Source organism: Panulirus ornatus, chromosome 39 (assembly GCF_036320965.1).
Source record: "Panulirus ornatus isolate Po-2019 chromosome 39, ASM3632096v1, whole genome shotgun sequence".
Taxonomy (NCBI): domain Eukaryota; kingdom Metazoa; phylum Arthropoda; class Malacostraca; order Decapoda; family Palinuridae; genus Panulirus; species Panulirus ornatus.
In genome coordinates, this window is record NC_092262.1 from 12,014,794 (window position 1) to 12,032,025 (window position 17,232).

At 51.1% G+C, this 17,232-nt stretch overlaps 1 protein-coding gene across 5 annotated transcripts in view; it reads left to right on the forward strand.

The window, feature by feature from the left end:
• Nucleotides 1-17,232, forward strand: part of tim (timeless) — a 229,144-nt gene that overhangs the window by 27,169 nt on the left and 184,743 nt on the right. Inside the window, exon 1 of one of the 5 annotated variants that reach the window (XM_071685092.1) lies at nt 7,805-7,922. The exons of the other annotated variants lie outside the window; for them this stretch is intronic. Within the exon in view, the coding sequence (XP_071541193.1) occupies nt 7,820-7,922 (103 nt within the window). The 5' untranslated portion in view covers nt 7,805-7,819. Of the gene's footprint in view, nt 1-7,804; nt 7,923-17,232 lie in introns of those variants that run through there. 5 annotated transcript variants of the gene reach the window in all.

The following is a 17,232-nucleotide window of genomic DNA, read 5'->3' on the forward strand; positions in this document are numbered from 1 at the left end:
CCCCGGGTAAAGTGGTGGTTACGTGGGTCCTGGCGGGCCGCCTGGCGCCCCAGGTCGATGGAGGTTGGACGCGACCTGAGCCGTGTCGGGTTAGAAGTACCTCCGGAGACCAGGGAATGGGCAAAGCAGATGCCTCTTGCGTCTTGTCGTAATTGTGACGTGCTTCTTGCCTCGAGCAGCAGTACGGGATGGGGAGGCAGCTCTGCCCTTAATGACCAGAAGATCGTGTCAGTAACTCTTATGTAGTCAGGTCAGTAACTTGTGTACTTACGTCAGTAACTATGTACTTAGGTCAGTAACTCGTATGCACTCAAGTCAGTAACTCTGTGCTTAGGTCAGTAACTCTATACTTAGGTCAGTAACTTTATGTACTCAAGTCAGTTGAATGTGCTTTTGTAGTGTCCTTGCCGACGTGGCGCCTCAGCCACCAAGAGAGGTAGACAATCTGGTCAACTATTTTGACTCCTTTGGGACTGGAATGTACGGTTGATCCAGGGGTCTCCCGAACGGAGGCCGTCTTGCGGTCACTTCTCATTTCCAGGTCCTGCAGGATCCACACAACCCCTGGAAGGATGCGATCTCAGTGGCTCTGGTTTCCAGAGGCTGGAACAGATCTCAGTGGCTCTGGCTTCCGGAGGGTCGACCAGATCTCAGTGGCTCTGGCTTCCAGAGGCTCGACCAGATCTTAGTGGCTCTGGCTTCCAAAGGGTCGACCAGATCTCAGTGGCTCTGGCTTCCAGAGGCTCGACCAGTGTCTAGATTACTGTCGTCGGCATTGATGCTCTTATGGGTCAGGGGCAAGTCAGTCTGTGTGAGGGATGGTTTCACACGACTAGCTCCACAGACGAAGGACTCTGCCCACCAATTAATACTACCACATCTTCATATGGTCTAGTCGGATAGTCTGGCGGACGTGTAATTGGTCTTTAAGCCACGCGGGAACGATGGAAGCTCGTCTTTGTGGAGCCTCTTCAAGGGAAATTTTTTTTTTCTAAACAGATATTGAGATGAATAGTTTGAAAAGTTTATTCTCGGAGAAAAAGGACCGCATCTGCTGTACCGTGAGGTGCTGCATCCCCTTCCTTCCTTCCTTCCCCAGTGTAATCACCACGATCTGTTGGAGAACGCAGAGGGAGGGAGCCTCGTTGGGCAGGTGTTACAACTGCGTTAGTCATCCATCTCGCGACACTGCTGTATACACTGTGTATGTGGGACATACGTCGTCACCCCTGTCTCTCTCTCTCTCTCCAGTAGGTGGCGAGTAGGTTGCCAGTCCCTCTTGCTGAAACCCACTTTCTTTCATCATAACCTTGTGTTCGCCAAGGGGGCTGCCACAGTGGCCGAGCCCTTGAGACGCTACGAAGAAGCTAATGTTCTAACTCTTGGGTTGACAGCTGCTTCTGGCGTATCCTCTGGGAGTAGGCGCCCTTTGGTACGAGGCCCCCCCCCCCCCTTTGCGTACGCCGCCGGCAGGTGTAGCAGGACCCCGGTGCCTCTAGTACATGTCATCATTCGAGTGAGCATCATCAGGGAGGGGCGGGGCGTCCGAGCCGGTTCAGGGGGATCTTTCCTTCCGCGACGGGGGTTTGAAAACGTATTTCGTTGTATCGTTTCGAAATGTGTAGCGACGAGGCCGGTCTGGGACGTACACCTGAATGGCTCTCAGATACTGCGAGTCTGGTCGCCTCTGCTGGGTAAGGGTCGTGTGATAGCTTGTGCTCGCTTACCCACATCATGCCATCTCCTGGTGCTTCGTCTGTAGAGATTCTATTCCTCCCCTCCTCACACACGTCCCCGCCCGTAACAACCCCCCCCCCCCCCCATTCAGATGCCACTGAGTACAACGACAGTCAATATACTCGGGGCTTTATATATATAGTTTCCAGTTGGTATCGCCCTCGTGGCGCTCAAACAAGAAGGCATTGTTCTCATACATTCTCCCTAAGCCAACCTATACCTCTCCAGCGTGGTGGGTCTCCTCCCCCTCCAGTGCGCTGATGTATTGACGGGTCGTCCTGGATGACCCGCCTCTCTGGTACACCGACCTCTGGCTGATCTACACGTCCGACCTCTTGAGCACGACGAGGCAACCCATCCACGCGAGGGTTCGACCCTCGTGCATGGTGGCACAGTCCTTAAGGCGGGAAGGTCATAGCCAAGCGATGGTGCTGTACGAGTCCTGGAGCCTTGAGGGGTGGGGGTCTGTTGGCGGAAAAGATTTGATAAACTCATCCGGGGTTCGAAGTATCTTGTGGTTGGGGGAGGGGGGGGGGGTTAGTACTAACCCCTATTAACATACACTGGGCCCTGACCTGGCCATGCCAGAGAATTCAACGCGGGACGCACAGAGGACAGACAGGCATCCCCCCTCCCCCAAAGCCTACAGCGGCGTGGCTGTCTTCCACAGATAACGTCCAGATTGTCACGAAAGATGAACCATCTATTGTTAAGCCTACCAGGAAGAGCTAACCCACCACACAGGCCTACTACACACACACACACACACACACACACACACACACACACTGGCCAGATATTTTTGAAAATTTTTTTACGGTTTTGTTGTCAGTTGTAAACGTTGTAGTCTCCTTGGTAAAGGGGTTCCAGTGGTCGTGTATAACGAACAGGTGGGCATTGCGCATCTCCCTGGGCGCAACATTCGCGCATGTGCACTCGTCCCTAAAGTCATTTATTTCGCAGATCAGATATTTAGTTTGGCACCATATATATATATATATATATATATATATATATATATATATATATATATATATATTATATATATAATTTTTTTCCCCCTTCCTCCCAACTGCACCTTCCTTTCCTCTCTTGTTATGCCTACGTATTTGCTATTGACGTACATGGAAAATGGTTCTCGCTCAAGAAGTTTGATATCAAGTTGCCCAAGCCCCTCGGACACTCGCTTGTTTACCAAATGGCCTCGTCCTAGCTATGTCTCGTCTTCGTATATCGTGATTTTTTTTTTTTTTATCTCCCCAGATGTGATTATTACACGAAAGTGATATATATATATATATATATATATATATATATATATATATATATATATATATATATATATATATATATATATATAGCAAGGTTATTAGGTACAGTAGGGTTGAGGGTCAAGTCAATTGGGAGGTAAGTTTAAATGGAGAAAAACTGGAGGAAGTAGTGTTTTAGATATCTGGGAGTGGATCTGGCAGCGGATGGAACCATGGAAGCGGAAGTGGATCATAGGGTGGGGGAGGGGGCGAAAATCCTGGGAGCCTTGAAGAATGTGTGGAAGTCGAGAACATTATCTCGGAAAGCAAAAATGGGTATGTTTGTAGGAATAGTGGTTCCAACAATGTTGTATGGTTGCGAGGCGTGGGCTATGGATAGAGTTGTGCGCAGGAGGATGGATGTGCTGGAAATGAGATGTTTGAGGACAGTGTGGTGTGAGGTGGTTTGATCGAGTAAGTAACGTAAGGGTAAGAGAGATGTGTGGAAATAAAAAGAGCGTGGTTGAGAGAGCAGAAGAGGGTGTTTTGAAATGGTTTGGACACATGGAGAGAATGAGTGAGGAAAGATTGACCAAGAGGATATATGTGTCGGAGGTGGAGGGAACGAGGAGAAGTGGGAGACCAAATTGGAGGTGGAAAGATGGAGTGAAAAAGATTTTGTGTGATCGGGGCCTGAACATGCAGGAGGGTGAAAGGAGGGCAAGGAATAGAGTGAATTGGATCGATGTGGTATACCGGGGTTGACGTGCTGTCAGTTCATTGAATCAGGGCATGTGAAGTGTCTGGGGTAAACTATGGAAAGCTGTGTAGGTATGTATATTTGCGTGTGTGGACGTGTATGTATATACATGTGTATGGGGGTGGGTTGTGCCATTTCTTTCGTCTGTTTCCTTGCGCTACCTCGCAAACGCGGGAGACAGCGGCAAAATATATATATATATATATATATATATATATATATATATATATATATATATATATATATATATATATATATATATTATATAATACAGAGGATTGACGCTGGCCCACCACACCTGTACAGAGTATGACCCTCGCCCACCACGCCTTATGTACAGAGTATGACCCTCGCCCACCACACCTTATGTACAGAGTATGACCCTCGCCCACCACACCTTATGTACAGAGTATGACCCTCACCCACCACACCTTATGTACAGAGTATGACCCTCACCCACCACACCTTCTGTACAGAGTATGACCCTCACCCACCACACCTTCTGTACAGAGTATGACCCTCACCCACCACACCTTCTGTACAGAGTATGACCCTCACCCACCACACCTTCTGTACAGAGTATGACCCTCACCCACCACACCTTCTGTACAGAGTATGACCCTCACCCACCACACCTTCTGTACAGAGTATGACCCTCACCCACCACACCTTCTGTACAGAGTATGACCCTCACCCACCACACCTTCTGTACAGAGTATGACCCTCACCCACCACACCTTCTGTACAGAGTATGACCCTCACCCACCACACCTTCTGTACAGAGTATGACCCTCACCCACCACACCTTCTGTACAGAGTATGACCCTCACCCTCCACACCTTCTGTACAGAGTATGACCCTCACCCACCACACCTTCTGTACAGAGTATGACCCTCACCCACCATACCTTCTATACAGAATATGACCCTCACCCTCTGTACATAGTATGATGAACATCATCCATCACACCCAGACATAGTGTGACCCTCATCCACCACAGTTGTATGGGGTTGCTGTGGTGCCTCGGTATATCGGTAGATCTGCCTGTGGCCTCGTGTGAGAAAGTATCTTTTGTTATATACCTTTATTGTCTCTTATGCCTAACTGAGATAGCATCGGGGGCCTGGTGGGCCTTCCGAGAAAAGAAAACGGGGGGCGGGGTAAGAAAATCCTAGTTTCTCTCGCCCATTTTTGTTCGTCCTTTCAGAAATAAATACAGTACCATTTCTGTAGCTTGTTTGAAATTCGTAGGGGTCTTCATTGGTACAGCCATTGAACATGACGGTACGACCACTCGGCACGACGGTACGACCACTCGGCACGACGATACGACTATTTGGCATGACAGTACGACCATTGGGTACGATTGTACGATCCTTGGGTACGACCCTTAGGCACGACCATTGAGCATGATTACAATTCTTGAGTACGACCCTTAGGCACGACAGTACGAACATTAGGCATGATTGTAAGATCCTTGGATACGACCCTTAGGCACGTTGGTACGACCATTGGGCACACTCGTACGATCCTTGGGTACGTGGTGGCCAGGCACGTGACCTCACCCTTAAAGGGACAGGTCAAGGGCCAGGCCGCCCCCCCCCCCCCCTTGATCCAAGGGTCGTAGGATCGTGCCCAAGGGTCGTTCCATCATGTAAGGGGCTCGGGTTGTATCCCTCAGGTCACAACATACCCATTTTATAACATCTCCAGCTTCGTGTTGTACAGACGTCACCATTCCTATGTACACGCGGAAACAAAGGAAAGTACCTTCCCGGAGAAGTTTCATGAAACCTCCAGATGATCAGGACGACTCGCAATGATTATACGAAACCGTGTAATATTTATTATGGCAAATGACAGGAAAGGTCGCAAGCAGTCGCTTCCATTACAATATCGTGAATGGAGGGCTATCACTGTCAAGCCAGACCAATGGTCATTTCTTAGATTTCTTCGTAAGTGGTGTCATATTGTTTCACACAAAAAGTGGAGATTTATATTTCTTTTACCGTGTGTACATCCTTCGTTTGGTTCTCGAATAGGCCTCTTGTCTTCCTTAATTGCACTGGCTTCCTGTAGGTCCACACTTGGCTGGTGTTGACAGCTGTTGGTTTATCTCGTACCGAGGTCGCTATCTGAGGTTGGCAATTGGGGCGTCACCGATTCTGTTTCCATCCTAATAAGTTTCTGTGGCTTTTCTGGGCGATTTCTATTTGTCTTGTTGGCTGATGGGTTAGTCTTGTTGGCTGATGGGTTAGTCTTGTTGGCTGATGGGTTAGTCTTGTTGGCTGATGGGTTAGGTTAGGTTGGCTGATGAGTTAGTCTTGTTGGCTGATGAGTTAGTCTTGTTGGCTGATGATGAGTTAGCCGTGATATAGATGATTTATAGTCTTCCTCTTGACATCTGGTGGTTAAACCGTCTTGTATCAGTTTAGATTTAATGCTTTTATTATGCTAGTTCTTGTGGCTGGATCTTAACGTTGAAGGAATTGAGGGTGGGTGAAATACACGTGTGTGTGTGTGTGTGTGTTGTGGTAGTGGGCGGAGCGTGACCTCCGGGGATGGTGTAGTCCTTCCCTCCTGCACAGCGAGCAGGCCAGCCGGGCAGTACAGTGTCTCGTCCCGCGGTGTACCGTAGGCCTTCCCCTGTTGCTCCTGCGTCGAGTAGATCGCTTGATACTCGTTGGTGTGGCGGGTCATGTACGCTGATGTGGCCCTTGAGCACGACTGGCGGGTGTTGCCCTGGGTCACACACGCTGATGATGTGACCCTTGAGCACGACTGGCGGGTGTTGCCCTTGGTCACACACGCTGATGATATGACCCTTGAGCACGACTGGCGGGTGTTGCCCTGGGTCACACGCTGATGTGACCCTTGAGCACGACTGGCGGGTGTTGCCCTGGGTCACACACGCTGATGATGTGACCCTTGAGCACGACTGGCGGATGTTGCCCTGGGTCACACACGCTGATGTGACCCTTGAGCACGACTGGCGGGTGTTGCCCTTAGTCATGCACCCTGATGGCATGGCCCTTGAGCACAACGACACTGCTACCCTTGGCCATCCTTATCTCTGGTAAAGATCTCTGGCCTTGGACTTTACCCATCCCAGGTCCCGCCCTTGATGCCCCTTTGGACGAACCGTCGTATCTAAGATTCACATGTGCTCAAGGGTCAAACCGCGGTCGTGCTCGAGGGTCACTCCTGGTCGTGCTGAAGGGTCACACCACGTGGTCGTGCTCGTATCACATCACGTGGTCGTGCTCGAGGGGTCACACCACGTGGTCGTGCTCAAGTGTCACATCACATGGTCGTGCTCAAGACGTGCAGCGAAATGACATTGTGACGAACGTTACGCGGGATAGCTGGCCGGATTGCGTTACAAGCTGATGGTCACGGTGTCTGACACTCAACCCCATCTGCTTGTAACCATCGGAAGTGCGTTACATCCTGATGGTCACGGTGTGCGACACCAACCCCAGCTGCTTGTAACCATTGGACATGCGTTACAAGCTGATGGTCACGGTTTGTGATACAAACCCCAGTTGCTTGTAACCATCAGAAGTGCGTTACATCCTGATGGTCACGCTGGATGACACCAACCCCAGCTGCTTGTAACCATTAGACATGCGTTACAAGCTGATGGTCACGGTGTGTGACACCAACCCCAGCTGCTTGTAACCATCAGACGTGGGTTTCAAGCTGATGGTCACGGTGTGTGACACCAACCCCAGCTGCTTGTAATCATTAGACATACGTTACAAGCTGATGGTCACGGTGTGTGACACCAACCCCAGCTGCTTTTAACCATTAGACGTGCGTTACGACCTGATGGTCACGGTGTGTGACCCCAAACCCAGCTAACCGTAACCATTTAGAGGTGCGTTACAGCCTGATGGTCACGGTGTCTGACACTCAACCCCTTAGGCTTGTAACCATCAGAAGCTTGTTACAGCCTGATGGTCACGGTGGCTGACACCTGCTCAACCCCAGCTGACCGTAACCATCTGTGCACGAGGAGGCGTGGACGCTGGGGCGCTCGTGTCCCGAAGCGTAGACTGCGTCGGGAAGAATGTCGGAGCATTTGGCGTATGCTGGAACCGTCGTGTGCGTCGTGCGTCAACATGTACGGTCGGCGGCCTCCGTCGACGTCAACACATGGAATCGCTGGCAAGGTAATGATTAGGCTTGACTCCTTCACAGGAGAATTGTGGTGACCTTGCTGGTTCGCTACCCAGGTACAATTACGGTGTGTGTGTGTGTGTGTGTGTGTGTGTGTGTGTGTGTGTGTGTGTGTGTAGAATATTGTCAGGTCAGTTCCCTCACGGCATCACACACACACTCGTTTGAGATGATCGACCGATACACCGCTGGGTGAAATTTTGGGCAGCCCCGCCCCTCGCCGGGGATCGAACCCGGGCCCGTGGACTACCATTGAGCAACAGTATACCCAGAACACCACGGAGACTCCCGTGGTTCAGAGATGTTCCTGGTGGCTGTTGTTTAGTAATGACGAACGACTTCATATATATATATTTATACTCCCACCAATCACCGACCGGCTGGGAGATGACGCCACTTAGGGGGAAAAACAATGGGATTGGCGGAAGGCCAATTACGTCATGGCATGTCACCGCTTGCGACAAATGACGTCATGGCCTGTCACCGGGCTTGCCAAATGACGTCATGGCACGTCACCTCCGACGAGAGCGTCGAGCAAATTCAATGACATCTCCAGACTTGGTTACCTTGTTCCGCCAGGCGTCGCGCTGGACACCGAACCGTTCCGTTCCGTTCGTCCTGGACTTAGAGGCGCGCCAGCTGAGCCGGGATGACGTGTACACTAAATGGAATAATGATATCAACAGTGGCTGCTACCTCGGCCACGTCTGTTCTTCTTGATGTGGCCTGCGTCACACCAACATCTATATGACTCATGATCTAGCAGGACCTGGCTGGCGTAACAGTGTAGTTACCCAGCCAGAGGACAGGGGAAGCGGTCCATCCTCAGCCATTGGTTTGTGGTTGACCTGAGGTGTTGACTGGAGTACACACACAGACACACCGCCTCTCTTTCTGGAGTTCGTAAATCACATCTCCTCTGGATCGCTTCTCCAAGTCCAGTAAAACCTTGACTTACCCCTTGGCCACCACCACCACCTGCGAGAGCCTAGGTGTCTTGCAGACCCACCATCGCCTGTGCTTGTGTGAGTTTGAAGTCCCCAGAAGGTTATTGAGCCTGAGGGTGAAGCGCTCCTCGCTACCCTTAGTCCACCGACTGCTTACCCAATGAAGCCCCACACGAAGGTCTTTCCTCTGAGCTAAACATATCTTTCTTGCTCGAATCCTCAGTCTTTATCTGTCTTATTTTTCTTTGTGAGACGGCGCGGCTGCTAACTGATTGCTTTGACGAAAAGAGTCTCAGTATCGCTGTATACATGTATATCCTAGCCTGAGCTAGGTACCCAGTTGATCGACCGGCCGGCCGGCTAGCCAGGAGAGGATGAACCTGACTGCCGCTGCCAGGATTCAAATTTAGGCCGGGCGTCCCGTGAATGCCTCACTGTCCGCTACGCTGCCCACCATTCAGAACTTCCCTCTGATCGGCGGTCTTCATGTGACGTAAACAGATACCCCAAAATGCTAGTTGGCTCCCTGAAACTTCTGTTCAATTGAGCTGAAACAGACATTGCCTTTCATAACCTCCTTTTGGTTTGATGGTGGCGTGAGGGGCCCCTCCCTCTACCACCCACTCTCCACAACTCTGGTTTCCACCCTCACTAACTCCCCCGTCATATTTTGAATCGGTTGGCCATAAGATCATCATCATTGTCATAGATCCTGTGTGAAGCAGTCTACGCACAATGTACCCTCACCAGACAAGGTTCCTGGTAAAGTTGCAACCATCAAATGAAACATCTTGAACCATTTCTTTAAGTATTCAAGACAATTTGAAGACCATATAAGCTCACTGGACGGTCCTTCGCTGGCTGGAACGAGACTCGGGGCCGCTGGAACGAGGCTTCGGGCCGCTGGAGCTTGGCTACCCACTGCCTATCAGTATATCTAACAACAGGAACCCAGTTTCCTGGGTCTGTCCACTGACACCCTTCTTTCCTTCAAGGGGTAACTCTGAATTAAGACCCGGTTCCCTTTGATCAAGGACCTGTAACACTCATAAATTGATCCGACGGCGAAATTAGCGAGGATCTTACCGTAATCCTCGTAGATGATTGATGAATTGTGTGTAATGGTATTACAGTCATTAACAGTTATATCTAACCGTGTCAATATTTGATGTTAGATTCGTCAGATATCCTATAATAGTTCATCGGTTATAATTGCCTTTACCCCATGTGTGTGTGTGTTTGTGTGTGTGTGTGACATAACGCTCATATGTAAGAGCGTTGATACTCTGAGAAGCCCTAGAGGTTTGGTGCAGTGCAGTGGCTGTCTTTGGGTAGCCATTAGGAAACCAAATGCTGCAGTAAGGGGTCTTTAACTCCCAGAGGATGACTATTATTAGCACGATTTTTTCCTGTGTGTGTTCGCTGTATATGTCCCCATGTGTTCAGAATAGGAAAGAGATAACGAGACTCCAGTCCCTCGGAACGCAACTCCAGTTCGCTGATACGAGCCAACAGTTTTCTGGAACGCAACTCCAATCCGCTGGAACGCAACTCCAGTCCGCTGACGAGTCTATTGCATCGAGATCCTGACTCGCTGGAAGGAGACTGACCCACCTGGCCGCTCGCTGCCTCCCGACGTACGTATCTAACAACGAGAGGCCAGTTTCCGTTGTCTGACTCGTACATGGTGCCTTTGGCTGACCGGCTCTAGCACGTATACCCTTGGGGTCAAGTTTCTTCCATTCATTCCTTGATACATTATACAATGGAAGAATAGAATGCATAATGTGTGGTACTGGAAACAATGACATAAGGAATAGGCCAGTTATTTGAACATTAGGCCTCTCAACTGTGTTATTAATACCTTCATAAAGTCACAACCACCAATTGAAACATCGCTTTATATATCATGTGCTCAGAATAAGAAAGAGATAACGAGACTCTAGTCCGCTGGAACGAGGCACAAGTCCTCTGGAACGCAACTCCAGTCCGCTGGGATGAGCCACCAGTTCGCTGGAACGCAACTCCAGTTCGATGGAATGACCTGATACTGAGCTCCTCAGTCGAGGTGAGAATGTCGGTCTGATAATTATGAGGTGGTTTGGACTTGGGTATAATCTTAATTGCCTCTTCAGGATATCATTAACTAATTTTTCACTTGCGTCATCAGTTCTTATTCAAGACTTATGAAGATAAACTCGTGTTTCGTTAACCTTCGAAGATGGCTGTCTAGATAATGAAGCACCTCTTTGCGCGACAGATCATCCTGTCTTTATGATCCGCCGTTCCTTTTAACCCTCTCCTTGACCATCCTGACGGTATAGGTGGTAGACCAGACCTGCACTGTAGGGTGTGTCTGGGACCACTCCCTGACCATCCTGATGGTGTGGGTGGTAGGCCAGACCAGACCTGCACTGTAGGGTGTCTGTGACCACGCCCTGACCATCCTTATGTTGTAGGTGGTAGACCAGACCTGCACTGTAGGGTGTGTCTGGGGCCACTCCCTGACTATCCTGATGTTGTGGGTGGTAGGCCAGACCTGCACTGTAGGGTGTCTGGTACCACTCCCTGACCATCCTGATGTTGTGGGTGGTAGACCAGACCTGCACTGTAGGGTGTGTCTGGGACCTCTCCCTGACCATCCTGAAGGTGTGGTTGTGGGACTCGTGTTCTGCACAATCCTCGTTGAGTCATTAACAGGAGCAGCCACGGCGGAGGCGAGGATTTCCTCCTTGGCTCCTCACGACTCGTTCACCTGTGAGCCGTTTGTTGGTGTTTACTCCCTCCGAGACATAGACCCCCGTCCGTCCCCTGTGGATGAGCTGCAGGTGTTAAGGTGTCTCCAGTAGAGTAGCTTCTGCCTAGATACTGGGATCCCAAAGCGTTTAAAGGTGGTTGAGTGGCTCATCCCGGCCAAGCCTTCCTGCTGTGTGGAGGAGCCGAACGTGTCCCGAGGTGCCGTCACTGAGCCGTGGTGGTGCAGACGTGGTCCCGTGGTCACAGTGTGTGATGGTTGAATGTCACGTGTTTACCTGTACTGCTGACGTCATGGGCCGCTCACGTGCAGCGTCCCAAGATCCTCCCGTCGTCCTGTCCGCTCCCCTCTCACAGGCCTACTCCCCATGGCTCGGCCACACCCAACACCTGAGGATGACCACCACTCCCGTCGTCTGGCTGCCTTCCTTCATCCTGGCTCGTCGTCCCAATTCATCAATCTTCGTTTGCTGGAAGCCTGTGACGCAGGGATTCCAGTCGTCCCAATTCATCAATCTTCGTTTGCTGGAAGCCTGTGACGCAGGGATTCCAGTCGTCCCAATTCATCAGTTTTCGTTTGCTGGAAGCCTGTGACGCAGGGATTCCAGTCGTCCCAATTCATCAATCTTCGTTTGCTGGAAGCCCCTGTACCACAGGGATTCCAGTCGTCCCAATTCATCAATCTTCGTCTGCTGGAAGCCTGTGCCGCAGGGATTCCAGTCGTCCCAATTCATCAGTTTTCGTCTGCTGGAAGCCTGTGCCGCAGGGATTCCAGTCGTCCCAATTCATCAATCTTCGTCTGCTGGAAGCCTGTGACGCAGGGATTCCAGTCGTCCCAATTCATCAATCTTCGTCTGCTGGAAGCCTGTGACGCAGGGATTCCAGTCGTCCCAATTCATCAATCTTCGTTTGCTGGAAGCCTGTGACGCAGGGATTCCAGTCGTCCCAATTCATCAATCTTCGTCTGCTGGAAGCCTGTGACGCAGGGATTCCAGTCGTCCCAATTCATCAATCTTCGTCTGCTGGAAGCCTGTGACGCAGGGATTCCAGTCGTCCCAATTCATCAATCTTCGTCTGCTGGAAGCCTGTGACGCAGGGATTCCAGTCGTCCCAATTCATCAATCTTCGTCTGCTGGAAGCCTGTGACGCAGGGATTCCAGTCGTCCCAATTCATCAATCTTCGTTTGCTGGAAGCCTGTGACGCAGGGATTCCAGTCGTCCCAATTCATCAATCTTCGTCTGCTGGAAGCCTGTGCCGCAGGGATTCCAGTCGTCCCAATTCATCAATCTTCGTTTGCTGGAAGCCTGTGACGCAGGGATTCCAGTCGTCCCAATTCATCAATCTTCGTCTGCTGGAAGCCTGTGCCGCAGGGATTCCAGTCGTCCCAATTCATCAATCTTCGTTTGCTGGAAGCCTGTGACGCAGGGATTCCAGTCGTCCCAATTCATCAGTTTTCGTCTGCTGGAAGCCCCTGTGACGCAGGGATTCCAGTCGTCCCAATTCATCAATCTTCGTCTGCTGGAAGCCTGTGCCGCAGGGATTCCAGTCGTCCTCATTCCTCAAAACTTTTTAAGCTTTCCAGTCCTTTTGGTTTCCATATGCCCGATCCCGTTTATTACCCCTAGGGCTTAGGGCCTTCTGCCACCTCTCCTCTGGTGCTTCCAGACGGTTGTGGCCTTCCAGAGCCCTCTCCCTACTCGGCTGGATGTGAAAGACCTGTCTTTTGAAATGTGCCAGGCCATAGGGATTGGGAAAGACATTAGAAGGTAGAGATTTCCAAAGCTTCGACGTTTAGGGAAAGAAGCAAATATCAAAACGGCCTTCCCTTGAGTTGCCGATGGCCACACAGATGATCTAGACCTTTCCTTCAGGTCCAACCCAACCACGCTTTCCCATTGGCCACCACACACACACACACACACACACACACACACAGAGTCCCTAGGTGAGGATAAACAGCTGGGTGGACTGTAGACCGACTGCCGTGACACCAGGATTCGAACCCCACGTGGGTATGGGTTTGATTCTAATTAGCCCCGGGCGTTCTTGACGGTCAGTAACGCTTACCGCTACACCACGGAGGTCCCTCTGTGCGTGTGTGTGTTTGTGTGTGTGTGGGTCACTCTCACTTGAACTCACGGTCGGGAGCAGTGACAGGCTACCAGGGGCCCGGCAGTGTACAGTTGGCAGTGGCCCAGGTCACGTCTGCAGTGTGTAACAGCTGTGAGATGTTGGGTGTGTATCCTCGGAGGTCGCCACAGGTCACAGGAGGCAGGAGGTCAGGAAGTGAGTGATTCTAAGTTAGTGATGGGCCGCCAGATGGCACCACCACCACTTGCTCCTGACGGCGAGTGTGGGGGGCAGACGGTACCCGTCGACGTGCAAGCAGGCAGTCTGTCCGTCTGTTGCTGCCCCTCTCCAACCCCGTCGTGTGCGTAACTTTAGTCCTTCTCGTGTATATATTTTTTTTTTTTGTTTTACGATGTGCGTCTTGAGTCAAGACGGGGGGGGGGGGGGGAGTGGACGACCCCGAGAGGGAGGGAGGCAGGAGGAAGAGGAGGGAAATGTTGTCAACGTTGTTTCTTGATGTCGCAAGACACACGGCGACGCGACGTAGGAGGGGGGTCCCCGAGAGCTGGGCCCAGGCCACTGAGAAGGGGCTTAACCCCGTCACACACACACACACACACACACACACACACAGCGTCCTCAACTCAGGCCTGTTACCGTCTTTACCAGAGCACCACCACAGATACATGACCTCTTCTCCCTCACCCCCATATCTCTCTTATCTGCCCTCAGTGTAATGATCGTCTAGAGCAATATCCCCTTTGGTGACATTCACACTGTTGTCAAGGGACCTGGGTCCATCCAAGCCGGGGATATCGTCTAGTCCTCCTACTCTGACTTATGTGGTCCCCAAAAGGTGTCTTTTCGGCTGAGACGGCATGGGCAACTCATTGTCTCGATGAAAGCAATCTCATTAATGCTATAATATACTTGATCGCCGTTTTCCCCCGTTGTGAGGTAGCGCTAGGAACAGACGGAAGAGGGGCTGCATGAGCCCACATCCATTCTCTTATGTACCGAAACCACAGCTCCTTATCGACATCCAGGCCTCACAGACCTTTCCATAGTTTGCCCAGGACGTTTCACATGCCCTGGTTCAGTCCAGTGACAGCACGTCGACCCCAGTATACCTCACCGTTCCAATTTGTATGATGTATATTTCGTATTCGCCATTTCCCGCATTAGCAAGGTAGCGTTAAGAACAGAGGACTGCGCCTTACAAGGAATATCCTCACTTGGCTCCCTACTCTGTTCCTTCTTTTGGAAAATAAGAAAAAAAAAGTGAGGGAAGGATTTCTAGCCCCCCCCCCCCCCCCCCCCCCCCCAGTGGTTGAGGGTTGGGATATGGCCCACGTGGGAGAGGGAAGGTGTCCGTGAGCTGATTATTATTAGGTTGGGATTAGGACGTCTAAACTTATACCAGGGAAGGAAAAATGAACATGTTTTGTGAGGCCAGGTGAAGATTACACGATATCTTGTGTGTGTGTGTGTGTGTGCGCTGACTAAGATAACAAAGATTTGATGTTTTGAGATCACTGGAAGTTATCACGTGCTTTGAGGCTAAGATGGCACCGTAAGATATCGCGTGTCTTCTGATTAAGAGAGGACCAAGATATATCATGTCTTCTGACTTAAATGTCACGACAAGATATCATATCGTTTGACTAAGATAGCCCCTGATTGTATGTGGCTTTTTACTATGATAGCACCAGAAGATATCATGTTTGTAGATATAGCACGATAAGGTATCATTTGCCTAATGATTAAAATAGCGTAAGATATGTGTTTTAAGATAGCTCCATAAGATGTAATGCCACCTTTGATATAGCACCATAAGATATGTGATGACAAAGAGAGCATCAGAAGATATCATATCTTGTGAATAAGATAACATCGCAAGATATCATGTCTTGTGACAAGTGAAGCACCGAGGTATGTGTTTTGTGAATAAGATAGCGCCATATGGTATCATATGGAAGTAAGATAGCACAGATACGTCTTGACAAAAATGGCACCAAAAGATATCATGTGTCTTGTGAACAAGAGAAGGCGCCAAAATCTGTTTACACCCCAGCCAAGGTGATTAACAGGCTTGTTAATTTCTTATATTCATTTCTTTTTCTGAAAATGAAAGCTAGAAAAGTCGGTCATATAGCAACAGAGGGCTATTGCTAGGAGTCATTCTCGATTTTGCAGCCTTTTCCGTGGTCCGACAATGGCCAGGTCCCATTGCTGCCGGATTTAAAGAGGTTCAGCCTGTGCTAGTTATGTACAGCTGTCACTGTCACTCGCTGTATTGGTTACAGCGGCCACTGTCGGGTTCACTGCGCTCATTACAGCGGCTGCTATCGGGTTCACTGCACCAGCTTTATCGCCCACGTTCAGTGCGCCAGTTTTATCGGTCACTGTCGCGTTCGCTGCGCCAGTTTTATCGGTCACTGTCGCGTTCGCTGCGCCAGTTTTATCGGTCACTGTCGCGTTCCGTACGCCAGTTTTATCGGTCACTGTCGCGTTCCGTACGCCAGTTCTATCGGTCACGTTTATCGCGTCACCGAGAGTAACCCAGACATTGAACCCCCCTACCCACGTGCAGTGAACACGGCAGTGAGTTGTAGGGGCGTTCACGGTGAACACGTGATGAGATCGTTTATATAACATCCGTCAGTTGTCGAGGGGGGGTTGGGGAGGGGTTGCGGAGGGGGAGGGTGTATCCGTGGACGTACGCAGGTCTGTGCGAGCCTCGCTGGCGGGCGCGCGTGCGTGCTCGCGTCGTCTACCCCCACCTCCCACCCCCCCCTCTACGCAAGTTGGGCTGTGTATGGTTGAAGGATTGAGTTGGTGTGTGTGAGGCAGGCAGGTAGGGGGGGAAGCCAGGCCAGTATTGTGTGGGGCGCTGCACTAGCCAGCCAGCCTCCCGTCGGGACCTGCGGTCGGCACTCTCGTGTGCGGGACCTGCGGTCGGCACTCTCCTGTGCAGGGCCTGTGGTCGAAGCTCTCGTGTGTGGGACCTGCGGTCGGCACTCTCCTGTGCAGGGCCTGTGGTCGAAGCTCTCGTGTGTGGGACCTGCGGTCGAAGCTCTCGTGTGTGGGACCTGCGGTCGGCACTCTCCTGTGCAGGGCCTGTGGTCGAAGCTCTCGTGTGTGGGACCTGCGGTCGAAGCTCTCGTGTGTGGGACCTGCGGTCGAAGCTCTCGTGTGTGGGACCTGCGGTCGAAGCTCTCGTGTGTGGGACCTGCGGTCGAAGCTCTCGTGTGTGAGACCTGCGGTCGAAGCTCTCGTGTGTGGGACCTGCGGTCGAAGCTCTCCTGTGTGGAAACAACCTAACGCCCACGGCTACTTGTCCGGCCGCTGCTGCACACCGGCTCCCCTCAGCTGGTTATTTAGCTGTGTGGCCGGTTTTCCCCCTCAGCTGATTATCTAGCCGTACACCCGGTTATATTCCCCTCAGCTGGCTCTGTAGCTGTTAGCTGGTGATGGTGACCAGCTAAGCCCGTCAACTACTCAGTACACTTCGGTGGATTGATCTGCGCC